At 35.9% G+C, this 25,581-nt stretch overlaps 1 protein-coding gene across 12 annotated transcripts in view; it reads right to left on the bottom strand.

The window, feature by feature from the left end:
• The window catches only part of PTPN13 (protein tyrosine phosphatase non-receptor type 13), a 203,536-nt gene that overhangs the window by 63,282 nt on the left and 114,673 nt on the right, over positions 1-25,581 (bottom strand). For 8 of the 12 annotated variants that reach the window (XM_045820083.1, XM_045820090.1, XM_045820086.1 and 5 more), the window contains 11 exons: positions 22,220-22,442; positions 18,740-18,814; positions 18,442-18,616; positions 16,715-16,868; positions 16,312-16,450; positions 13,427-13,579; positions 12,494-12,676; positions 9,699-9,861; positions 4,723-5,146; positions 4,486-4,583; positions 2,820-2,876 (listed from right to left, as the gene is read on the bottom strand). In XM_045820083.1, coding sequence (XP_045676039.1) covers positions 2,820-2,876; positions 4,486-4,583; positions 4,723-5,146; positions 9,699-9,861; positions 12,494-12,676; positions 13,427-13,579; positions 16,312-16,450; positions 16,715-16,868; positions 18,442-18,616; positions 18,740-18,814; positions 22,220-22,442 — 1,844 coding nt within the window. The remainder of the gene's footprint in view (positions 1-2,819; positions 2,877-4,485; positions 4,584-4,722; positions 5,147-9,698; positions 9,862-12,493; positions 12,677-13,426; positions 13,580-16,311; positions 16,451-16,714; positions 16,869-18,441; positions 18,617-18,739; positions 18,815-22,219; positions 22,443-25,581) is intronic. The other 4 variants (XM_045820084.1, XM_045820089.1, XM_045820094.1 and 1 more) reach the window with 2 other exon arrangements.

The following is a 25,581-nucleotide window of genomic DNA, read 5'->3' as shown; positions in this document are numbered from 1 at the left end:
ATTGTATAATGATCCTGAATTATAGTAAAATGGGAAACACTAAAAACCACTTTTGTATAACTCTTGTGTAAGTTCTACATTTTTGTTTTTACTCACTTAGCAGGAAATATAATGTCTGTTTTCTGAAAGACTAACCAACTTTTTAAAAAATTACAATAAAAAATTAGAATCCTCCCTGTATCTGTTTCATGAAATTAGAAAATTCATCCCCTTATTCTTTTATCTTCCCTTTCAAGTTTCACCTTCTTTAAGAGTCTCTGAAAGTCATAAGTTTAAAATGAAATTTTATTTGTTGGTCCTTATATTAAGTGATGAATAAATCAATATTAACTGATGCTCATTTCTCATTTTCTTCGAATAATCCTGACCAGTAAGGAGGAACACTGAAAAAAGAATAAGAGGTGATAAATTTGATTCATGGGCAAGTACTTAACTTTTTGATCATCAGTTACTTTACTTGGAAAAACATGTTTGCCATGCTTTATTACGTGAAACTCAATTCTCAACAGAATACTAATTCAGGGCTAATTGGGAAGATGCAAAGATAATTTTGAAGAAACCATACACTTGTCTGCAGTCTAACTGGGATACACATCCATAGGAAGGTGGATCAACCCTTCTTCTGTAGGGGACAGGTGGACACACAAAGTTTTAAACAGAGAAACTACTCTGCACATACTGTTAATGTGGTACACAATATAAATTCATAATCTTTTTCATCAGAAGCTAGGTTAAAACACATTTCAAGTTCTTACCTCTGAATAAGTTACTATCCAGTGTCTTTAAATGTCTTAGCTGTTAGCCCTGGCTGGTGAGGCTCAGTGGATTGAGTGCTGGCCTGAGAACCTAAGGGTCACTGGTTTGATTCCCAGTCAGGGCACATGCCTGGGTTGCAGGCCAGGTCCCAGTAGGGGATGTATGAGAGGCAACCACACATTGCTGTTTCTCTCCCTCTTTTTCTCCCTCCCTTCCCCTTTCTTTAAAAATAAATTAATAAAATCTTTTAAAAAATCTTAGCTGTTAGGATAATACCTATAAATATAGTTAAGTATTACTATGCTAGGAGACAGTTTAAAGAGTGAAGTAGAGCATGGGCTTTGGAAATAGACTTCCTGCATCCAAATCATGGCATAGGCACTTGCTAGCTCCATGACTTTCTGTACAATTCCACTTCTTTATGGTTTGGTTTCTCATTTGTGAAAAGGAAATAATATATCAGCCCCTGCTTGATAGGGTTGTTATGGAAATTAAATAAACATACAGTATTTGGTACACTGTAAGCATTCAATAGTTGTTAGACAATAATTGCTGCCATTATGGACATTTTAATAATTGAGCTATTTAGATACACAGGTTTTCTAAATTCAGTTCATGTAGGGCACTTGATCATCACAAGTATATGTGCTAGGGTCTTCATAACTAGGGTCCAAGTGTAAGTTGTTTTTCTTTAATGATGTGCCCCTCAGATTTTTCAAGACTGATATATTTTTTTAAAAATAAGATGAGCCCTGGCTGGTATGGCTCAGTGTATTAGGTCCTGGCCTGTGAACTGAAAGGTCACTGGTTTGATTCCCAGTCAGGGCCCATCCCTGGGGTGAGCACCAGGTTCCCGGTTGGGGGAATGTGAGAAGCAACTCTTTCTCTCTTGTACAACTACGTTTCTCTCCCTCCCCTCTCTAAACAATAAATAAATCTTAAAAAAAAAGATGAAAAAATCCTACATCATATTTAAGATACTGTGTGTATTTTTATGTTATGACATAATTTCACTTCCAAGAAATATTTTCCTCTCTAAAAGAACTGGTATGTGCATCTATATTAGAGAATGAGAATTATAGAAAATTGGCACTCAGCTGTTTGACAGCTTTGACCTACAAAAACAGCAGTTTCACATGGTTCAACCTACTCTACTCTCATGCCTTCATTTTTGCATTGGTTCTCAGGCAAATTGGAACTAAACTTAAAACTTCATCAAATTTAACTATGTTATTTGCTTCTTTTTCATTAGATTTCTGATTATTTCAACTTCAAGAGTTTGAGGGTAAGACTGAAGCATTTTTGGAGAAAAGTAGTGTATCTATAGTAGTAAAACATTCTTTCAACCCATGAAAGGTGCTGGAAATATCAAGTAAGATAATGGTCATGCAAATATTTTGTAACCTGAATTCTAAAACTTTCGAATCCACTGACTTTGAAGTCACTACACTAAGTTTCTTCTCATAACTTTGTCTCTTCTTAGACTTCTAAACTATGAATCTCAACATTTTAAGTCTTCAAATTCTTCACATTATACTTAGGATAAGATTCAACACTGATCCTATTTAGTTATTGAGCTTCAACCTTATCCTCACATGCCTCCATGCTGAGATTCCTGCAATTCCCTGGATCTGCTATACCTTTTCACATGTCTCCATGTCTCTGACTATACTACACCCTTGGTCTGGAATGTTTATCCACACCAATCCATGTGAATAAATCCTTTTATTTCAAGATTCAGCTCAAGCATCTCATTAAAATAGCCACTTTGGTTAAAACTCCTTTGGATCAAAATTATCTCTCACCTGAATTACCTTTGCCTCCCAATTAGTGTCCATATCTTTAATTTGTCATTTCTCTAGTTCGTCAACATCAGCCTAAATTATAGATCTCACCACATCACTATGATGTTGCAAAGTACAATTCCCATTTGACTGCAGTGTAAGGCCTAAAATAATTGGCAAAGATTTGGAGACGCTTCATTATTAGGTCTAAGACCAGCTCACAAGGTACAAAAGAAAAGGTATGATGGAAAGGAGGGGGAAAACATTTTATAAACCTACCATTTTCGTTTAAGGGTACTTGGGATGAAGAATTTCCAGAACTATGCAAAGTCATTCCTGTAGTATAAATTAAATTATTAGACAGTTTATAAAATGGTCAGATACTAGATATATAAGTAATTTATTCTGATAAATTCATAAAAGCAATAAAACATTAAGGTGCAACGTTTCTTTTACTTATACTCAAAAAATATGTCTTTTGACAATGGACTTACTATTTTTAATGACCAGGTTAAGCATATCAACTTGTATTGCAGAATAAATTTAAACACATATGTATTATTTCTGACAATAACATTGATATGCCAGATATGAAATGATCAAACTGAAATGAGTTTAAAAACATTTGTTCAAATGTTAAAAGAAAATCAAATATTCAATAGCAATAAATAATCTTAATAAAAAATAACTGCAGAAAATAAGATTTCTTTCATGGGTTTTATTTTATCTGTGCTTTTCTATGTAATATTACTGCTCTACATCTGATATGTGATTTTTTTTTACATAAACCAAAGCCTTCCTAATGAAAATAGCTTACACTTGATAAGAGATACCATATTAGTGAATGTACTTCAAAAAGTGTTTTCTAAGAAAAGATTGAATCCGTGTCTTCTTATGCTATTTTTAACACAAAAGGGTGACCTACAGGATGAAATCTTGCCTTTTAACTGGTTAAAAGTTTTTTTAAACCAATTAAATTAAAATTGATGATCATATAATCTCTGAAAGTTGTGGAAGCCTATATTAATAAAGTAATGTTACTTTCCATAAATATTTATCAATTCTAGTGTAGACTTGGTTTTTTTTTACTTCACTTTACACACCCCCAATTTTTACAGGGTAAACAAAATACTACTTTCTTAACTTTGTGAAGTTAGAGTTAAATGATCAAACAAACTTTGGTCTAAGGGAGGGATAATTAGTATTATTTAGTTGAACAAAGGCAGAAGAGGGTTATTCTTATTTCCCTTTTTTGTTTCCCCAGCTGTTTCTTATTTTAAGTAATCTTTCAGACCTCTGTGCTTTACTGTCTACTCTCCAGAAAGATTGGTTCTATGCATGTCCCTTTAAAGATGCATAAAGCAACAGGAAATCTGAACTATTTACCTTATAAGGTAGTATGTGTTTATAAACACACAGTCTCTATACTTATATTATTAACAGACCCCAGCTACCTGGGAGAATTTGATAAACTTAAATCAACTAGGAATTTCTACCTATAATGACAGCACATTCATAAAATTGTCTGTTTTTAGAGACAGTTCCATTCATGCCAAGCTGAAAGTACCCTAAATAAACCTTTCTTCAAAAAATACAGCATTAGTGGAATCTACTCTCACAGGCTTGTAAGGAAAATCCAAAGGAAGGCCATCCAAAGCCATGTGTTCTCTGTCTGGGTTCTCTTGGTAAAACTGTCATGGCTTTTAATTACCCCCAAGAGAAAGCTGACTAGTGGTCTGTGTCATGAAGCAATCAATCACTTGTTGAATCATTTTTTGATTTGACTTGGTGCATTTTAAGTAGTCTAAAACTTTATATTCACAAATAGTTTTGGCAATTGGGACACAGAACCAAAAACAATTTCTTGGTAGATTACATTGTATTGTTCACTTCACTATGAGCGCCAGGGACAGGGGGGAAAGAAGGTAAGCTTGTTTATGCTGACCTATAACATGTGCTTGACCAGGGTCTTCAAAAGATGAGAAGTCTGATTCATGTTTCCTCCTTTCAGGACTTCTATTTAAACTTGCAACAGACTTTGAACTAAAGAGGGAAAAGGAAGGTAGGAGGGGGTGTGTCAATGTAAAAAAAATATGGTGAAAATAATAAAATGTCAAAAGAAAAACAAATGTATGAAATGTAGAATTTACAAATATGTAGTCTGGGTAAATTATGTTCTTACTTATTAGGTTTTGTGACTCCTGTCAAAGACTCTGTATCAGATCTTGCCATCTGATGAAATGGTTTTCCTACCAACTCCGCAATGGTCTGTGATGGGGATTCCAGGTTAACAACAACATGAGGATTTTTCCGATGAGGATAGAGAGAGGCCTGACTGAGATCGTGGTATGATTTACTCATCCCTTTAGACTTTTCCTCCCATGAAGTTTTCTCACTCTTCTCTTTTGCACTTTTTTGCAATGGCTGGTAAAGCGACAGCTCTGAGCAGGACAGCCTCTTCAGAATCTCAGCTTGAACTGACAGAGGTCGAACGGCAAGTTTGTTCAGGGTGCTGCTGGCCAGACTGCCAGTGCTGACTGCTCGTCCCATATTAAATCCTCTAACGGACTCCGCTTGGAGATTCAGGCTCCTAAACGAAGCTCTCTCTACAAGGAAACAGGATTGCTTTACACGATGGAAACACCGCAGAACCTTTATGAGAAGAGTTATTTTAATAAATAAAATACAGCATGCAGTTTTTAATAATTTTGATTGTAAGTATAAAAAGGAGGCTGGAAGGTCTTGCTTTTCATACCATCTCTCCATCCTTGTAGCTTTCTTACATCCAGGGCCTGGTCAGCATTTCCTACTTCCTCTAATGATTCCCTTGGATCCAGTAATGTTTGGGCCTCAGGCTTGCTGACCCCAAATTCCCAACTACAGGTTTCAGTTAGAAATGAGAATGACATTTGACAGAGAAATTTTCCAACCTAGTGGTGTGTCTGCTAAAACACCAGCAAACCAAGGATGGGAGAGGGGGAGATGAATCCTTGACAGGCCAGCACGGTGAGATGATGCCTAAAGGACAAGCTGTGCAGAGCAGTTCTACCCATAGATAAAATTCTACATAATTACATGTTTAAAAGCTTACGGCAGACTGTGGTGATGGTTACACAAATCTGTAAATATACTAAAAACCACTGAATTGTACACTTTAGGTGAGTAAATTATATGGTATGTGAATTTTATCTCAAAACTGTTACCAAAAAAGGCACTCATGGTAAAATATTTCTTTCATTATTCCATTACTGTGCCAATCCCACCATGCAACTTTGTTGACTTTTCATGATTAAACTGAGGCACAGGAGCCACGAGAGGATCAAACATGGTCTTCTCGCTCTTGGTTTCTGTTAATTAACATGATCAAGGAGCTGGGGTCCTCTTCATGTTTAAATCCCTTTCACTCCTAAATACACATCCGAAGTCTTCTTTTAGAGGCTAAATTTAGAGATACCGTCTAACAAGTGCTTGGCTATTCTACAGGGTCCAGCACAAATAACACCTCCTTTTTTATTACAAAATCTTTTATTGCAAAATCATGAGCATGTAATTCTGTAACATAACAATATCACACTCAAGCACACCATATGACATTTAGGTGAAATGTTTAAATTAAAACTGTAAAGATTATACCCATATTATTACCGTATGAACCATACTCAAGCAGGTGTTACTTCTGCCAGACCCTGTATTTTGTAGAACCAATATGTTATGGAAGTATTTGAACATTTGAGGCTATTAACAAAAGCAATGCATCACAGAATTTTGCCCTCAAAATCCTTCCATGTAAATAAAGGACTGGGAGTGTAGAATTTTAAGTGATTTAGTTGTTCATGCATTAGTAATTCACATCACAAAGCACCCCAGTGGCCATGCCCCACCCCTTGTAAAGTACTAACACTGTGTTGCACTTTAAAAAATACAGCTTGACTCTTATGTAAAACAGCTGTGAAATTTCCTTTTAAAAAGAAAATGTCAACTGTTACTGACTTAGATTTTTAGATTGTTTCATTATCTTCATTTCCTAAGAAGATTAATAATTAATACTTCATCTCAGGTGTAGAAAGATAGGAAAACATTAAAGGTATATAAATGATATTCATGCAATACATTAGGATGGAGTTTAAATAAACATGTCTCGTTGTCATCAGAGAAAGTCAATGTGCTTCTACATGAAGTAGAAATGGTCACCAAATTAAAACATGATAAAAAACAAAACAACAAAAAAAAGCTTTGGTTTAAAGATTCCCAGAAGGATCTTTAGCTTAAAACACAGAGTTTTCATTAGAGCAGATAGTACTTCTATTTTTCTTTTACTTTGAGAACAGACTAAAGATGCCAAACTGGAGTCTTACAAGGATTCCATTACCAGCAAATACCTTTACAACCAACAGATTCTTCACCTTTAAGGAAAATGCAGACCAAACTTTGGCAAGAATAGAGACAGTTCAATTTAGGATATATCTCTTTTGTAAACATCAGGATTATGCTATTCAAACCTGCTCACAGCTTACTTCTGGGTAAGATTTAAAATACTGTAGAAATTTATGGAATGGAGTCAAAAACCATCCAGTTACCTGGTCTGTCCTACTGCTTTTCAACTGGAAAAAAACAACATAGACAGAATGGAATAAAACATTAGAATGAGCCTACATCCTAATACTGATGTTTCAAATTTGAACTCAAAAGCTTGCTAGTTCCACACTCAGGCGGCACTACACTTCCTAATCTTTGTCTGGGCTACTGTCCAGATAACTGTACTGGGCAACTTTCACTGTTGTGTAATTCCTTTTTATGTCAGCTTAACTGTATGATCTTTTGAGAGGACCTCCAGTTATTTCTGTTATCCCACAGCAGTGAGCATAGTGTCTTATAAGTAGTAAGTACTCAATAAAATGATTATTAATCTCCATTTAATTCCATGCAAATTAGTTCTTTGGAAGCTCATCAATATAGGAAGAATATTGGATTAGGACTTAAGAGATCAAGATTTCTTCCTTGTTCAACCTCTAACTCTAAGGTTAGGTGAAATGCATCTCTGAACCTGATTCTTCATCAGTAAAATTTTGGACTTACCTGTCTCTAAAGTTCTTCCTAGCATCAAAATTCTATCGTGCTAAAGAAGTAACACACATTTGTTAGCCCTTCAACATCCTACAGATGAACATCAGTTATTTTCATTTATCTAGTACAAATAGTTTAGTGGGCAGGCAGTTACTTTTAAGCCAATTCTAATGAGAAAATAATTCCTTTGAGGGCTAAACAAAATCTTGGGGAAATGTAGATAATATCCTCTTAAAGCGCTTTCACGTATAAGTCCTAGGATCCACAGCTGTTGTGTTCCTAGGGGCAAACCTGTGAGATGCAGAAAGCATTCCCCCTTCATGGATGAAAAAACTGAGACTCCAAAAAAGTCAGCTATTTTCCTAAGGTCATACTATTACTATTACTACTACTACTATTAGTAATAGTAGTGGTAAAGTTGACGGTGGTCATGATAACAATGAAATGTATTCAATATTTATAATATGCCAGGCATTTTTCAAGTGTTTTACAGTATGTTTATCTTCAGAACAATCTTCTGATGCAGGTATTGTCATTATGATAATGATTTTACAGATGGGGAACTAACACAGAGAGTTTATACTTAACTCTCTGCCTGCCAAGATTCAAAACTTTAAGTAATAGAGTGAGGTTTGAACTCTGGCTACTGGTTTTGTTAAGATCTATACTATATTGTTCTTCAGTATAAGAAATATTAAGCAAGAAAGGCTGGCTTCATAGTTTGTCTTCTCTCTTTTTTACTATAGCACACTATACAACAACTATAATGATGTAGCCTTCAATTGTTCAATTCTGGTTTGTATTGAACAGAATATGAGTCTACAAAGATATACTGGTAGCCCTAGTAAATTTGATATTTTGAGAATATACTTTGAGAATATATAAGAGCATACAAATTTTTAAGCAGAGCAAAGCAGGGAAAGAAAAGGAATAATGAGATTATAGCAGTAGTTATCATATTTTAGCATGCATAAACACCATTACAGAGGAAAGCATGTCAAAATACAGATTCCCGGGACCCAAATGCCCAAAGCTTGGGATTCACCATGCTTCAGGTCAATTTCTGGAATCTTCATTTTTAATAAGCATACAGCCCCTACCTTCTTGATTTTGAAAGGCTGGGAAACATCTATTCATAGGTTGCCATCTCCTCATTCTGATCCCATGGAGAATATATATTTTGTAAGATTTCAGGATGTGAGAAAGTTCAGATAAAGAATTCACAGAGCTCTGTTGCACAAGGTTATGAGTGCTATTCCACTAAAAATTGTAAACAAATTCTTCAGAGTGTTAAACTTGAAATCTATAACAATATACTATGCAGAAATAGACTTTGTGTAACTTTAATTTCCACATGTGATCTTGCAAAGTGACCTTTAAAATCTTGATTCTAATTGAGATACTCTTTCAGAGCTGAATTAGTTTCTTCTGTTGGTTCCTTTTCAAAAGAAACTGAAACCACTCTCCTGACCATTTAAATTGGGTGCTGTGGTTATTCATCTCAGACTCAGAACAGGGACACACCCAGGCAAAGCTAACAGACGGGAAATGTGCCACCCCCAAAACTCTTATAGTATGTAACTTCACCTTGCTGGGTGCACACTCCCCCTGCCCCCCTCTAAAGTTTCACTTCAAGTGCCACCAGTCAGGCACCCTTTGTTTCCGATCTCCCTCTCCTCTTGTGGTGATCATAGAGTCTGTACAATTTAATCTGTTATTCAAACCTTGACCTTTTATTGTGTATTGTTTATTGTTTCATGCATATTTGTCTTACCTTCCCAAATAGTGTTTAAGTTTATATGGTACAGAACGTGATCCAAACTTTTATAATATTTACATCAGCTAGCCTAGTGATAAGCACAAAACAGACATTTCAACAGGTATTCCCTGACTGATCTGGGCTTATGTTATCAAAATGAACATGAAGTTGAAATCTTGGCTTCACTGGTGACATCTTTACGAACTTGACTTTGTTATTTAACATCTATATATCTTGTAATTTTCATCCTTAACATGGAAATTTTTAAAAAACTTGTGGCAAAAATCATGCATATACCCTGGAGTCATCATCGGTCATGGCTTGCTTCTCCTTACCAATATCTTGGGCATCTTGGTTGCTCTGTCTTGCTCTCATCTGAAGCTGAAACTTGTGCTGGGAAGAGCAGAGGTGCAGCAGGTACTGGCATACCTTACTGTTGTCTGTCTGGAAGGCATGTTTTATTCCATCTGATGTATTCTGCAATGTGATTTTCTTCTTCTACAATATTAATCGGGGTATTAATAATTAGGATATTTCCTTATTATTTTATAACATCACTGAATTCTGTAAAGATATTAGTATGTAAACATTACTTTTATTTCACATTATTAGGCATCAGTATTCCTTGACCTAAACTTCATAAAGTATAGAAAACTATAAACCAGTATTATTACAAATTCAGGAAGTAAAAGATATTAATATTATTTGCCACTTTCAGAAATTATAGCCTAAACTAGACTCTACACTAGTCACCAGCAAGGAGAGCATAGTTTCCTTTAATGAGGTATCAATATTTTTAGTTTATTGCAATGTTTACAAATACCAAAACTATTTGAAAATGAAAAGTACAGGAAATACCTGTTCTACTGTCTTGGATGAGAAAATGAAGTTCAATAAAAAATTAATTTAATGAAACTGCTACTTGAAAAATGAATAAGTAAATATTCAGAGACAGTGATTCTTGCCAAATTCAGGGAAAGGAGAACCTCAATTAGTCTTATTTCCCTGAGGTTTCTTGAAGAACTCTCTCATGTGTAAGAGGGCATCCCAAAATGTTACGACCTATGTAGTAAGGTTTACACATGATCTGCATGCCTTAAAAGTCTACCATTCAACATGCTGGGATCTAAGACAAATGTCTCTGGAGAACTGCTTAAGTCTAGTTAGACACCACACTACCTCTTGGTTTCTTCTATGGTGCAAATTATTCTTTCTACTTTATGTCCCTTGTCATGTTACTTCAAAATGCAGAAATAAGCATTAAAAAAGTTAAATTTGGTAGGCATATAAAAAGTCAAATATATAACAGGGTATGTATTACTGAAACTTCATTCATGCAGGTGCCATTTTCATAATTTCTGGACTTATTTATAAATTTTTATATTGACTTCGCTTATTTATATAAATTCACTTAAAGAAACTTTATATCACAACTGTAAATAGAAAACCAGTATTACTTGCCATAAATAGAACCCAGCTATAAAAATATGTAATCGATGCAATAAAAACAAAAGATGTCGTTGCCAATGAAATCTCTAGGACCCTGTTCTCTTTGTTAAAAAGGGAAATCAGCAAGTATTAGAAGTTAAAGATATAGTACCACCAAACTAATATCTTGACTATCAGCAGTATACCTAGTAATTCTTTAAGTAGTTGGGAAATTTTTCTCCTAGCATACCATTTAACTACTGTCAAGTAATTTCTGAGGATGTTGACCTCCACAGCTATAAAGCTATACGGGTTTGAAACAAATTATAAGAGCAATTGATTCTAAGTGTTAACTGATGGACTAGATAAGAAATGTGCCCAAGGGAATCCAGTAGTGAGAGATGAGAAGGGCATGAAAAGGTGATGTTTCCACCTCCCTACATGCTAATGGAAGAAAAGAAGGAGGGTACAAAAGAGAGCTCTGTGTAAGGGCAAGCACTTCAGCTAAACACAGGAATAGTTTGCATGGGTCTATTCTTTGTTACTGGAGATCTTTAAAAATGAGCTAATCACAGCTAGTTCCACATATGACAGAACTGGTGTGATAGCTCAGCAAATGACAGCAAGCTGAATGATGAATGATTATTTGATTTGGTGCCTTTCAAAACTGGTCAAAATTATATTTGTATTTAATTAATCTAAGGTTTCCTCCAGATACTTGCACTGCTAGCATTTCTACTGAGGAAAGTAAATTAAACCTAGGTAAGTTTCTGGTCTTGATAATCCTGAAAAGATGTGAATGCTCTGGGCTTTCCTCAGAGATTATTATCTGGTAATCTTAGTGGTACCTCAGGGTTTCAGAGGAAACAAATGAACTAACCATTAGATCTACAACTGATTCCAGGTGTCTCTAGGTTAAAGACTATCCACAGTCAGTTGAGACCTCAACATTGATATTTTTATAAACAATATTCTGGTGATACCATATTTCAGCTCAAATATAAACTAAAGATGTCAGCAGTTCCTGAATACCATTTGAAAAACAAGTACCTAAACATATTTTTGATTCACCTCTGGGGTTTGCCAATTGCCTTTCAATGTTCAGATATTGCAACTATGTTCAGAATCAAAGTATGCCTGCATAGCTGACTATCCTTCATAAACATGATTTTCTAAAATCATTTTTTTAAACTTCATATCTACAGAGAGTATGCACTAAAACTTAAAACTGCAGAAGTTCTAGAATTAGTTTGTAAAATCCAGTAAATCTCTGGACCACTGAGATTCAAATACAGTTGCTGTGAGAGACCTATTATTGAGCAAGACAAAGTTCACTGTGATTAAGATAGAGATCTTTCTTAAACACATTAAAGGGTTTTTTCCATGTGAGAAGTTAGTACCCTAGAGTAACTTCTGAATTAACAGAGAAGTCAGCTAGGTTGTAATTTAACTAAAGTTAATTGAGCATGTAACCAGGCAGGAATGTATAATTTAAAAAAATCACCTCCTGAGAAAACCAAAAACAAATAAACCTCAGTAATGCTTCCTGCAGCTAAGAAACGGGAGCAAAAAGTATTAAGACATATTAGCCCTACTGAATGATAGGGTTTAAAGCTTACCTAAGTAATGTCAATTAATGTTATATTTGAAATTGACAACACTTATTTTACAACATAATCAAATGGGTTTAAATTGGACATACTGAAAAAGAAATCTTCTTGGTTTCCCTCCATGGAAAGCGAAGGACCAATGTGCGAACTCCATTGTGAACCTCAAACACGAGGACACCTTTAGAACAGACTCCTAGTAATATTCCAGTTTGTGACTTTTTCTCAGGGTGCACCCGATGAAAATGAACTCCATATTCTGTCAGTCTTTGGCAGACCTGTTGGAACAATAGCATATACCCTGCTAAAAGGTGACATAAAAATACCGAACCTGTACCAATATAGTTTAATATAGAAAGGATAATCTTTTCAACAAATGTTGCTGGAACAATTGAATATTCACATGTCAAGAAAATGAATCTCGACCCTACTTCATCCAATTTTTGCAAATTAACCCAAAATGAACCACAGACCTAAATACAGGAGTTAAACTATAAAACTTAGAAAAATCTCTGTCACTGTGGGCTAGGCAAAGATTTCTTAGGTGGAACATTGAAAGTATGAAGCATGCCCTGGCTGGTATGGCTCAGTGGATTGAGCACTGGCCTGCGAACCAAAGAGTCACCAGTTCCATTCCTAGTCAGGGCACATGCCTGGGTTGTGGGCCAGGTCCCCATTATGGGGTGAGCAAGAGGCAACCACACGTTAATGTTTCTGCCCCTCTCTTTCTCCCTTCCCCTCTGTCTACAAATAAATAAACAAAATCTTTTTAAAAAAAGTATGAAGCATGGAATCCATAGCCACATGGACATGGGTTCAAATCATAGTTTTGTCCCACATAAGAACCACTGACTTTGTGAACATCACATGTCCTCTTTGAGCTTCTGTTCTCTTACAAAATGAGAATTAAAATACCATGGTTTCAGTCAGGAATATATAAAGTGAGTAAATGCATAGTGCCATTTATGGGTATCTTGCTTACTATGATAAAGATACAAAGCTTATCATTTGCAATGCTGCATGCTTACCTTTAAAAATTCTAACTCTGTCTCTTTTTCAGAAGCTCCCGCATAGGTATTATGCAATTTGGGTAACTCTTCTTTAATATAGGATAAGTCAAGTTTCTCCATTACCCTGGGAGGCAAATAATGCTCCAGTCTAAAATAAGACACACCATGAACCTAGAAAGGAGAATGATGTTGTAAGCAATTCTGTTTGCCCTCCTCCTCTTATTATAAAAGTTCTTGCATGGGCCAAAAGATAAGATACTTCTATTTATAGTTCTCTCCAAGGAGTGAGTTTCAGAGGAAATGAATTATTTTTTTAAATATATTTTATTGATTATGTGATTACAGTTGTCCCATTTTTCCCCCTTCACTCCCCTCCACCCTGCACACCCTCTCTCACCCACATTCCCCCCCTTTAGTTCATGTCCATGTGTCATAAGTTCTTTAGCTTCTACATTTCCCATACTATTCTTACCTCCCCCCAGTCTATTTTCTACCTACCATCTATGCTACTAATTCTCCATACCTTTTCCCCCTCTCTCCTCCTCCCACTCCCCAGTTGCTAACCCTCCATGTGATCTCCACTTCTGGGGTTCTGTTCTGTTCTAGCTGTTTGCTTAGTTTATTTTTGTTTTTAGTTTTAGGTGTGGTTGTTAGTAATTGTGAGTTTGCTGTCATTTTACTGTACATGTTTTTTATCTTCTTTTTCTTAGATAAGTCCCTTTAACATTTCATAAAATGAGGGCTTGGTGATGATGGACTCCTTTAATTTGGCCTTATCTGAGAAGCACTTTATCTGCCCTTCCATTCAAAATGAAAGCTTTGTTGGATAGAGCAATCTTGGATGTAGGGTCCTTGCCTTTCATGACTTGGAATACTTCTTTCCAGCCCCTTCTTGGATCTAAGGTCTCTTTTGAGAAATGACAATCTGACAGTCTGAAGGGAACTCCTTTGTAGGTAACTGCCTCCTTATCTCTTGCTGCTTCTAGGATTCTCTCCTTCATTTTAATCTTGGGTAATGTTATGATGATGTGCCTTGGTGTGTTCTTCCTTGGGTCCAACTTCTTTGGGACTCTGTGAGATTCCTGGACTTCCTAGAAGTCTATTTCCTCTGCCAGATTGGGAAAGTTCTCCTTCATTATTTGTTCAAATAACTTTTCCACTTGTTGCTCTTCCTCTTCTCCTTCTGGTACCCCTATAATTCAAATGTTAGAACATTTAAAGATGTCCTGGAGGTTCCTAAGCCTTTCCTCAGCCTCTCCTCATTTTTTTTAAATTCTTGTTTCTTCATTTTTTTCTGATTGGATGTTTCTTTCTTCCTTCTGGTCCACTCTATTGATTTGAGTCCCATTTTCCTTCCCATCACTATTGGTTTCCTGTACACTTTCCTTTATTTCACTTAGCATAACCTTCATTTTTTCGTCTAATTTGCAACCAAATTCAACCAATTCTGTGAGCGTCCTGATTACCAGTGTTTTGAACTGTGCATCTGATAGGTTGGCTGTCTCTTGGTCGCTTAGTTGTATTTTTTCTGGAGCTTTGATCTGTTCTTTCATTTGGGCCATTTTTTTTTTTTTTTGTCTTGATGTGCCTGTTACATAGTGAGGAGCAGAGCCTTAGGGTTCTGTGTTCACCTGGGAGGGGCAACCCAGTCACTGGGTTGTGATGCTATATGTGGGACAGGGGTCCAAGAGGGAACAATGGCACTTGCTCTGCTCTCTGCCAGATTTCAGTCATGTCCCCTGCTTCCCCCAAGCAAATTGGGCCCTTTTGGTGCTGATTTCCATGTGGGTGTGTGTTTGTGTACGTTTTAGGATCCTGTGGATGTCTCCAACAAACTCTCCTGTGAGGCTGGGAGTTCCTCGCAGCACCTCAACCCCCACTGGTGTTTTCAATCGGTGTTTTGAGTTCAATCGGGACCCTGGGTTGCTTGGTCTGTCTGGCTCCCATTTCTCCTGGTTTATCTGCACTCGAATGTAGGACTGCCTGGTCTGCAAGTTCCTTGTGCATCATGCCCCATTCCATAATCCGCCGCTTTGCTGGGTCTGTCTGCTGCCACCTTGCGTGCCCGGGATCCCCCAGCCATTGTTTTGCCACGACCCCTCTCCGCCAGGCCACCCAACTCTGCCCCTCCTATGGGTCTGGATGAATGTGTCTACTTTTAACTCCTTGGTTGTTGGGCTTCCATACAATTCAATTTTCTGTCAGTACTGGTTGTTTTTTGTTTCTAAATTGTTGTCCTTATTTTGGTTGTGCGAGGAGGCACAGTGTGTCTACCTACGCCTCAATCTTGGCCGGAGGTCCACATTCTCTTTTACTCAGTTTGGTAGAATGACTGAACTAATTGGCAAAATTGAGGAGAGACTGACAATCAGAACCAAATGTCACTATAGTTAAGGGTTAATGTTGTGAAGGATGCTGCTTGAGTGGCTGAGTCTCCTGCCTCTTGCTTCCTCTTAGATCAGTTATATTCTAGAACATTTGGGTTCAGACACCTCTTCATACAGTGAGCTCTGCGAGGTTCTAAGCCCACCACTGCATGGATCAATATGGAAAGTAGAAGACTCCTTTATTTCAAATCTGGCTAGTAACCCTGTGTCTATTATCTATCAGTTAGAAACTAGGAAGAGAAAAGGTAAGTGCTAGATATCCCAAATCTCTGAAATAGGACAATGAAAGGAACAAAGGAAGGAAGGAAGGGAAATCCCACATTGCATGATTTTATATAACCAGTGTACATGAGGATCTTGATCATTTTGAAGTATTAAACTAGCCTCAAAAATCTCCAAATCTAAAGAGCAAACACCTCAAATAGGTTTAGTCTTTAACTATGCTGAGGATAAGAACATCCTCAGATGTTCAAAGGACCATTCAAAAGTGGTCCCAGAGAAAATAATAAATCCCACCTCTGGTTGATAATCTCCATACTCAGCCTGAAGAGCCAAGGATGCCAGCAATAGAGAAGTCTCATCATCACAGTGTGTCCTTTCCTCCAAGATGTCTTTTCGCAGCTGGAGATAATACTGATGACAGGTCAGCGTATGTCTGGAAAATAAATACAAACACAAGACATCTAGGCTTTTATCCGCAACCTTGGGATAATTTTTATTATTGACAAGTAAGTTTAGTTCCCAAAATAGTTTATTATTAAGCTCTCAAGACACAACAATTTAATAAATTACATTAAAGAAATCCTTTATGATAAAAAAGGCACTATCATCGATCAGATCAAGTAATTCAGTGTCAGTACACCAAAGGGTCAAAAGCCCAAGGGTCAAAAAGAGAAAAATAGAAACTCTGTGTACTCACTGTATTAGACTAACATCATCCATGAAAAATTTAATTCGGAAAAACAAAGTGAAAGTAACAGTGGCTTTGTTCTTTTTCTTTGGTTCTTCTTTCCATCCCTCTGGGGCCACTTTGGTTAATTTTAAATCAGGATCAACAAAGAAATATTCATTTTCTAAAACAGAATAAAAAACATTCATATAAAATAAAAATACTTTAATGTTTTCTTTCAATTTCTTCATTTTTTGTTAGACTTGCACAAAATACTTTCACAAGAGAATAAAATGAGATTATGTAGAAGTAGGACAGTGAACTCTGAGGCACTGAATATGGATGGGAGGCAATATGGCTCAGTCTTTTTAGAATGAAGGGTCTGGAGACAGACAGGCTTGGATTCTACTACTGACCACATCACTTACTATCTGTGTGACCAATTAATAAATTCAACCTTGCTAGACATCAGTTTTCTTGTCTATAAAATGAGGACAGTGCTATTTCCTACGACCCATGCTTTATAAGGTTTCCATAGGAATCGAGTGACAAAATAAATATAAAACACTTGGTAAAGTATGTGGCACATGGGTAAGCATTCAATAAATGTTAGCTATTATTTATTATTATTGAGCTACCAGCTGAAACCTAGGAAAAATAGTCATCATTTTATTTTTATTTTTTTAATGTCATCACATAAGTATTACTGACTCTCTTCAAATAAAAGATTATTTGTCAGATTATAGACAAATAAAAGATTATAAGTCAGTTAAATCTGACTTATCCAGAATGTGTAAGAAATTAGGTGTATTATAAATTGAAATTCTAGTTAATTGAATATTTAGATAGTATCACCTGTTTAGTCTAAAATTGTAATTAGTAAAATCACAGAACATCAACAGGCACTAATAGAATATTTATTAAATGACTGTACAAAATGAACCATTAGTTTTCAAAAAAAGAATTCAATAAAAAATTGAAGGAAATATTTCTCTTATGACAAAGAAGACATTATCCCTGACCTTACAGGGTTTCAGAATTATTTGATCCTTCAATTATAATTTATGGTACTTTCTTTTCTAGCTTTCTAAGTTATATTTTGTGGTAAACAGGAATTTGAAATGTTAAAGAGTAATTTATAAATATAACAATTTAAAGAGATTTAGTAAAGCCCATTTTTCCAAAAGACTTCTCATTGATATGGACATTTCAATTGACAGACAGGAGCAGCTTCTACTGAAGCTGTGCTGTCAGACCACTGCAGATATGCAAGCCACAGAGTTCAGTGGATATAATGCTGAAAAATATACATGAAATGACTTATTTTCAGTCATTAACCAACAACATTTTTAAAAGACTGTATATTTTAGGAGATAGGCTGAAGAAGTTGCTGTGAAGATTCAGAACTAGGGTCCTGCTATATGTTCAAATTCATATTAGCAAGATATTAACTTCTAGAGTACATATGTGGGCAACTGACATATATAATTTTTCCCAAAATATAACAATTAAAATCGATTTTTATATAGCCAACGCCAAAGAAAAATCTGCATGATCCAGTGCAGATGAGGCAAAAAGACACCACCCCTAAAACAATACACCTAGGTACAAGAAGGAAGGGAGTTCCTAACTCTTACTTCTCCATGCTGAATGTTCATGTAGCTACTATTTTTCAAAACAAGGTTGGACATAACAAATACAGAAAGTCGACTCATCAAGTTTTCATATTGTATGCTGAATTTAAAACGTCTTGATACCTTTGATTGTAGCTAAAGCAAACAAATGATGTTCCACTAAGCCAATATGGGCCACAACCATGTCAAATACATCTTTACATATAGTTTTGGTATCACAAGTCAGTTCCAGTCTCTGGCCACTCAGAAGCATTACGTTTACTTTTCTTCGGTTATCCTCATTCTTCCCTTTCTTCGTCTACAATTGAAAAAAAATGAATGGCATCTATTAAAGTAAACTTTATAAGAATTTCAACTGTTGTTTAAAAATCATGACTGAAATTATTTTCTAAAAGTGATACAAATTGATTTTATTACTTACAAGGATAGATTGGGGCAAATCCAAAGATATAAAAGGTTCAATCGTCATTTTCACAAATTCAGGGCCAAAGAAATTCTGCAAATCACATAAGTAAAGTTAAGTTTTTATTCTTTATGCTAGCTCTTTCCTCGAAAGGAAATAATATAATAATAAAAATAAACCACACATAAAGCCACCTGATTAGAACTAGGTCACCTGAAACACATGTAGAAACTTTCAATAAAGAACTTCACAGGAAGTTACCAAGAACAGGAAGGGGAGGTACCTTACACCAAGTATGAGTGGCTGTGTTTCCTACAAGTGATGTCAAATGTAAAGCCGCATTTTATACTGTTTTACAAGTTTTTCATTTTCTGGACTCTATATAGACTCAGACTCTCAAAACAAGAGTAGTCTTAATTGCTGAGGGAATATATGCTGCTGTCAAGCTCGTGAAGAACGTGGTTTAATATTGCTAATGTGTGAAGTGACTGAACAGAATCTCACTGTTTTAGAAGCGTGATATTCAACTTATCCTAATACAAATCAAATCATAATTAAAAAGCAAAACATACAAATTCATCTGTAATCATGTTCTTGGAACCCAGCGACACTGTGTTCTTTTATTCTAAACAGTGACAACCAGGGATGGCGTAAGTATGACAGTCTCTGGCCCCCACTGTTGCCTCAAGTAAGGAAAACAGTATCTCAGGAGCCGGGGGGACTTGAGAGTGGGAGAAAGTGGAGTCTACACCCTGCACTTACTGCTTCTCAATCTCCTCTTTCCCTTGACCCCCTGTATATCCAGGGATTTCTGCAAAGAAGGAAGAACTGGTTGAGGAGACAACTTAAAATAAGATAGAATCCAGGTGGGAGCAGGATCAGAATAAGTTGAAAAATTATGTCCAAATGGGCAAAACTAGAAGGAATGCAAAGCTGATCTTGAGGCCAAAGGCAGCTGGTGTGCGGGTTTGAACTAAATAATTACTGAAGTTTTATTTTTATTAGTTTGTTTTTTGCATTTGGCTATACAGTTCATTTGGCTACTTGGTGTAGGAATTCTAGCCAATTAACCGAGTGTGGAACATGTGAAACCATTTAAAGTAAAAGTTTACCCAAAAATATGATTTAAGTAAAAGTTTAACATTATGGGTTTGTTAATAATCAACAAAAAAGAATAGAGATAGAGTAGAAAAAATGAGAATGGTCTGCCATGGGAAACCTAGAATTGAATTTACATCAACTAAAGCAACAGGGTATGAACAAGTTAAAATGTGTCTGCACCAAGAGTAACAGAAAAAGATTTTAAAAATTTATGTTTTGGGAAAGAACATTAATTCAGTTATGAAATTGTTCCTCCAAATACAGCACTCCTCTGCAGCTCCCCAAACACACCCTTCCTGCTCTTTTCAGAAGACAATGACAACAACAAAAAAACCACTGTGTGACCTTTTAAATGACCAATGATTCAAATTCTCTAGTAAATTTGAGACATAAAGCATGTCTCTGATAATGTGTTTTTGAAATAGCCAGACACTGGCTGCCTGTAAGAAAGCACAGGTTTTTAGAGAGAGAACAGGTAGCAACTGCCATACAATAAAGGTAAAAACTACCATTATGAATCTCTAATGAGGCAAAGTTTCATATTAATTCTATGATTTAGGAAAACAATGTGTATTTGTGCTTTCTGTGTGCCTTTAATTATTGGAAGCCCGTGTTATTTAGTGTGATATCCTGCCTATTGCTTAATTTTGACAATTAATAATAGATTGATGAAGCCTTATTGAGTATCTTTCTATCAGCTTAATACAAATTCAGTTACATTTTTATTAGACCATAATAACTTAAAAACTGGACAGTGTCTTATAAATTACAATCCAATTCCACATTTTAAAATTAGCACAATTGAGGCACAAACATATTTATAAGTTTACATAGTCATAAACTAGCATTATTAACAATAGAATCCAAGTACTGTAATTTATAGTTTGAAGCAATTTTCATCATCCAATACTCTCTTCTGCTTAGAAAACGAGGGAAATTTGAATTTTACCAGCATCAGGGCATACAAATATGTTTTTCAGATAATTCTTTGAAACAAGCAATAAAAAATAATATAGAGTAATATAATTTCTTAGCGCAAAACAAAACAGAAAAAAAATCATTCTGATTTTACTAGTATTTATTTTGCTTTTTAAGAACAACTTGTAGCCCTGGCTGGGGTAGCTCAGTGGATTGAGTGCGGGCTGTAAACCAAAGTGTCGCAGGTTCGATTCCCAGCCAGGGTACATGCCTGGGTTGCAGGCCATAACCCCCAGCAACCACACATTGATGTTTCTCTCTCTCTCTCTCTCTCTCTCTCTCCCTCCCTCCCTCCCTTCCCTCTCTAAAAATAAATAAATAAAATCTTAAAAAAAAAGAACTACTTGTAAAGGAGCAATACTAATGAGACTGCCTCATCTACCAAATTGGTGGCAATAAAAAAAAGAATAATAATATCTAGAGTAGGTAAAAATATAGCGAAACTGACATGATCATAAAAGCATAAATTGGTACAAACTTTTTGGAGAGCAATTTGACAATATGTGTCAAATGTCTTAAAAGGTGTTTGCCTTTGACTTGGCTGTTCTACTTCAAGGAAGGTATCTAAGGTATTTGCTATGGAGGTGATCATCAGAACATTGCTTACAACAGCAACAAAAACAACAGCAACAAATCAGAAAAATTTTAAATGTCCAACAATTGGAAACTTATTAAAGAAACTGTGGTACATGGTAAATTCACTGAATGGAGTACTTTACTGCCCTTAACAATAATATTATAGAAGTCATAAAATGTTGAAGATATTTTACATGAAAAAGTCTGCTTATTTTGAGCTTATGTTTAAAGCAAAAATAAACTAACTAATCACATAAAAAATCCCCCACATTTAATGCAAGATATAAGATGTACATTGGTTTTTTTCCTTGTGTTTGGGTATTGCAAGGTGAGGATATAATGCTTGGAGCCAATTAACTTTATAGTCATAAAAGTGACTATATGTGACTATATGACTAAAAGTGACTTATGACTATAAAGTGAATTACTGTGATAATTATGAGAATGATATAGCAGAAAGATGGAATGTCCTTGATGATATTCTTGAGCTTCTGAACCAGCCTTGAACATCTATCTCTGACCTTCTTGGTTTGTTATTATTAACAAATAATCTCCACAAAACTGAATAAAGACAGCTGACTTTAAGGGTCACACAAATACTTTTAAAATATACAGTTAAGTTACTCTAAACTCACCTAATGTTATTTTAAAAATGAAATAATAAAAAGAGCTAAATATTTATTTTAATATCAACCAACAAGCTATTTAACCTATAAAACTAACATGTGATTTCAATTTCATGTACAGGCAAATTCAGGATACTTATAGAATATTTTAAAGTTCTTTGCAAAACATTTCCCTGTGAGACCAAGTTCAGATGCAGTAATCTGAGAATCAACTCACTCTCAGTTTCCTTTGAGTCATGGCTGTTTCTAGGGCCATTTCTCTTAAAGGATCCCTGGTGATATCAAGCATAGAAGCTTTGATTGTGTCTCCTGGATACAGGCTCAACCGAGACTGTCTAAGGGCCATTCTAGCCTGCAGCTGCACCATTTCTTCTTCTTGCCGTTTTAACATCATCTCTTGATTAATTAAGTTGCCTTCAAGGGGTGTTTCATACTGCCTGCTATAGAGAAGAGAGAAAAATAGGGTTGGGAAGAAAACAATTATTTCAAGTCTAATCAAGAAGAAAAATCCATGTTTAGTAAGGAATCAGGAATTTAACAAATTTTATTTTTGTCATCTCAGAAGAACGCCCACAGTAACATTTCAGTTCTACTTTTAATCAGTGATATAATATGCTGTCCCATTTTCAGTGGGTAGACCTATTTCCTCCACCTCTTCTCTGAACATTCAGTATCCTATGAAAACTGCTTCCCCTGCAGTTCTCTCAGACTGGGGATGCTTTATTCCTATAGTCCTGAACTACTGGGCCTGAAGATGGGTTTGAGATTCCCCTTAATGCTTACCATATTTTGCCATGTGTAACATGTACCCATGTTTCTGGCCCAAACTTTCAGGAAAAAAATCTTTCATTTTAATTTTTTAATTCAAATTTTTATTTATGTTTAGATATTTGGTTTTTGTATTTTAAAGGGATTTTAGCATTTATTTTTGAACATATTATGGTACAAGAAATTTTATGTAACAAATAATTAGAAAACACAAGAACAGATACAAGGTATTTCAGGTACTACCCATGTGTAATGTGCATCCTTATTTTTCCCTCAGAAATTTGGGCAAAAAGGTCCATATCATACACCACAAAATATGGTATTTCAGCTTCTGTGATTGTTAACCCTCCTCCAATAGCCCCATCTTCTCCAAAGTACATGCTATGAATCATACCACCCACTGCTCTACTTTGCTCTAGCCCTTTATTGTCCTATTGTTCGACTCCTCATTTACTCATTAATGATTTAAATGCTTGGCTCAGTCTTGTTCTTCACTTCTACTTCTGTCATCGTTCATGGTGCTGCATACATAGACTGAGGAGTCCTCCAACACTCTGGCCTCCTCCACCGCAGCCAACAACCTATTCCCATGGTCGTGCTGGGTATTAACAATAACCACACCACCTCTAAAATTTCCTACTTCAATCCTCCAATACTTTCTCTATATAATCTCCTTACTTTTTCTAGTTTACTTCCTCTAATAGTCTTCTTCAAATAATTCACTGACTTTATCAGGAATTTTAATCCATTGTTTCCACCACTTTCTTTCTGGCTCTTACCCCTCTCTTGCCCTTGCATTACTTGAAATCTAAGGCCCAGCATTAAAATCACACTTTTGCATAAACCTGAACTCTGGTAAAACTGCAGAACCATGCTGACTGATTTCACTCAGCTCTCAGCACTGCCTGGTGACTTATTTTCTTATGGAGAACTATGTTATATTGTATTCTTTTTCTTTTCTTTGTTTCTTTCTTTCAAAGCTCCAACACTATCTCCCTCTTCCTCTCTCAACTAATGGCTTTTCCTCAATTTTCTTGCTGAAAAAGGAAGCAATCAGTAAATAACTTCCTCATCCTTATACCATCAAACTTCCTAAATCTACATCCGTATGTTCTGCCTTCTTTTACAATGGATGGCTGTTCTGTACACTTACAGTATGTAGGCCTAAAACCTGTACTGTGCATGGGATTCTACCCCTTCCCCCACTCAAAGACCATGCTCCTGAAATTATCCTCTCATATGCATTAATTGTCTGGTACACTAGGTTATTCCCATTAGCATAAAAACATGCTGTACTACTTCCTACTCAGAATAACATCCTCTTTTAGACTCTATCCCATTTTCCTGCTGTTGCTTAGAGTAAACCTCTTCAAAATTGTCATTTAAATTTTATCTTTGCCTCATCTTCTACCCTCTCAGGCTCATCAATAATTTTAGTTCCTATTATTGGACCAAAACTGGTCACAAAATAACTGACTTTTACATTATCAAGGCCAAAGGATAATTATCAACTTTTATTTTACTTGATCTCTATGCATCATATGACATAGTTGTTCAATCCTTCCTCTTCTTGAAACACTGACTTCTGGACACCACACTCTGTCTTTTCCTTTTGCTTCACTGGCCCCTCTTTCTTCATGTCTTTTGCTGGCTCTAATTTCATTTTCAATCTCTTAATGCTAGACTACAATAATGCTCAGACCTCCAGATTTTTCTAGTCTCTTTCTATACCCCATACCTGTATCTCATGTAGTCACATGGCCTGACTCACCTTATATGTTCCTAAAACTCCAGTCTCTCCTATTTCTAGCACTATTCACTTGTCTAGGTGAGTGTTCAACTTGATGTTAACATGTATCTTTAGCCTAATATGTCTAAAATCAAATTCTTGATACTTTCTCCCCCTACATCCAGCCCTTCTCTCAATCATTCTCTGGTTGCTTAGAATACAACTTGGAGTCACTCTTGATTCCTCTTTCTTGCAAATTCCACATCCAATAGAGCAGCAAATCCTGAAGGCACAACTTTAAAGATATCCTTATCTGACTCTTCTCAATCCTAACAACCTGTATAGTAGCCATTTCACACCAAGTGCTGTGATCGCCTCCTAAATGGTCTTTTATTCCAGTAAATCTGTTTTTCACAGAACAGACCTACTAATGCCATTAAAATGTGAATTAGACCCTAGCTCTCTCCGCTTTCAACTATTACACTACAATAACAGCCAAAGTGCTCACTTCAGTTTCTGAGGTCTGACAGATATGAGTCCTGGTTACCATCCATTCTGCCTTTCACTTTCTGTGGCAGGCACACTGCCCTTCTTGCTATTCCTCTAACTTGCAACAGACCCACACCTCAGGGACTCTGTTCTTTCAGTTCCTTTTGTCAGGAACCCCCTTGGCTCCTGATGTCTGCATGGTTCACTCCCTTACTTCAAAGAGTTTTCTGTTCAAACATCACCTCTTGGAAGATACTTCCTCTGATCACTCTGCTGGAATAAAACAGAACCTGGACATCATACCCCTGACATCCTATTTGTTTAGCCTGCTTTATTTCTCTTCAAAGAAGCAACACTATCTAATGGCGTTTTACTTACTTGTTTTTCAATGGTTTATTGGTTGTCTCAGCCCTAGAAGGATCCTTGGGAGACACTGTTTTTTGTCTTGTTCATGGCTCTATCTATAAGTGCCCAGTACATGGTAGGTGTTTAATAATCATTTATTAAGCAAATGATTGAATATAATTTTATTGCTCATTAATCTCATTTAATGAGAGTCAAGGATAATGAAAACTATTTGAATCTATATGTTT

This window comes from Phyllostomus hastatus, unplaced genomic scaffold (genome assembly GCF_019186645.2).
Source record: "Phyllostomus hastatus isolate PE091 unplaced genomic scaffold, TTU_PhHast_1.1 phas_scaffold_39, whole genome shotgun sequence".
NCBI lineage: Eukaryota > Metazoa > Chordata > Mammalia > Chiroptera > Phyllostomidae > Phyllostomus > Phyllostomus hastatus.
Note: the sequence above shows the minus strand (reverse complement) of the source record. Positions and strands in the feature narration are given on the sequence as shown.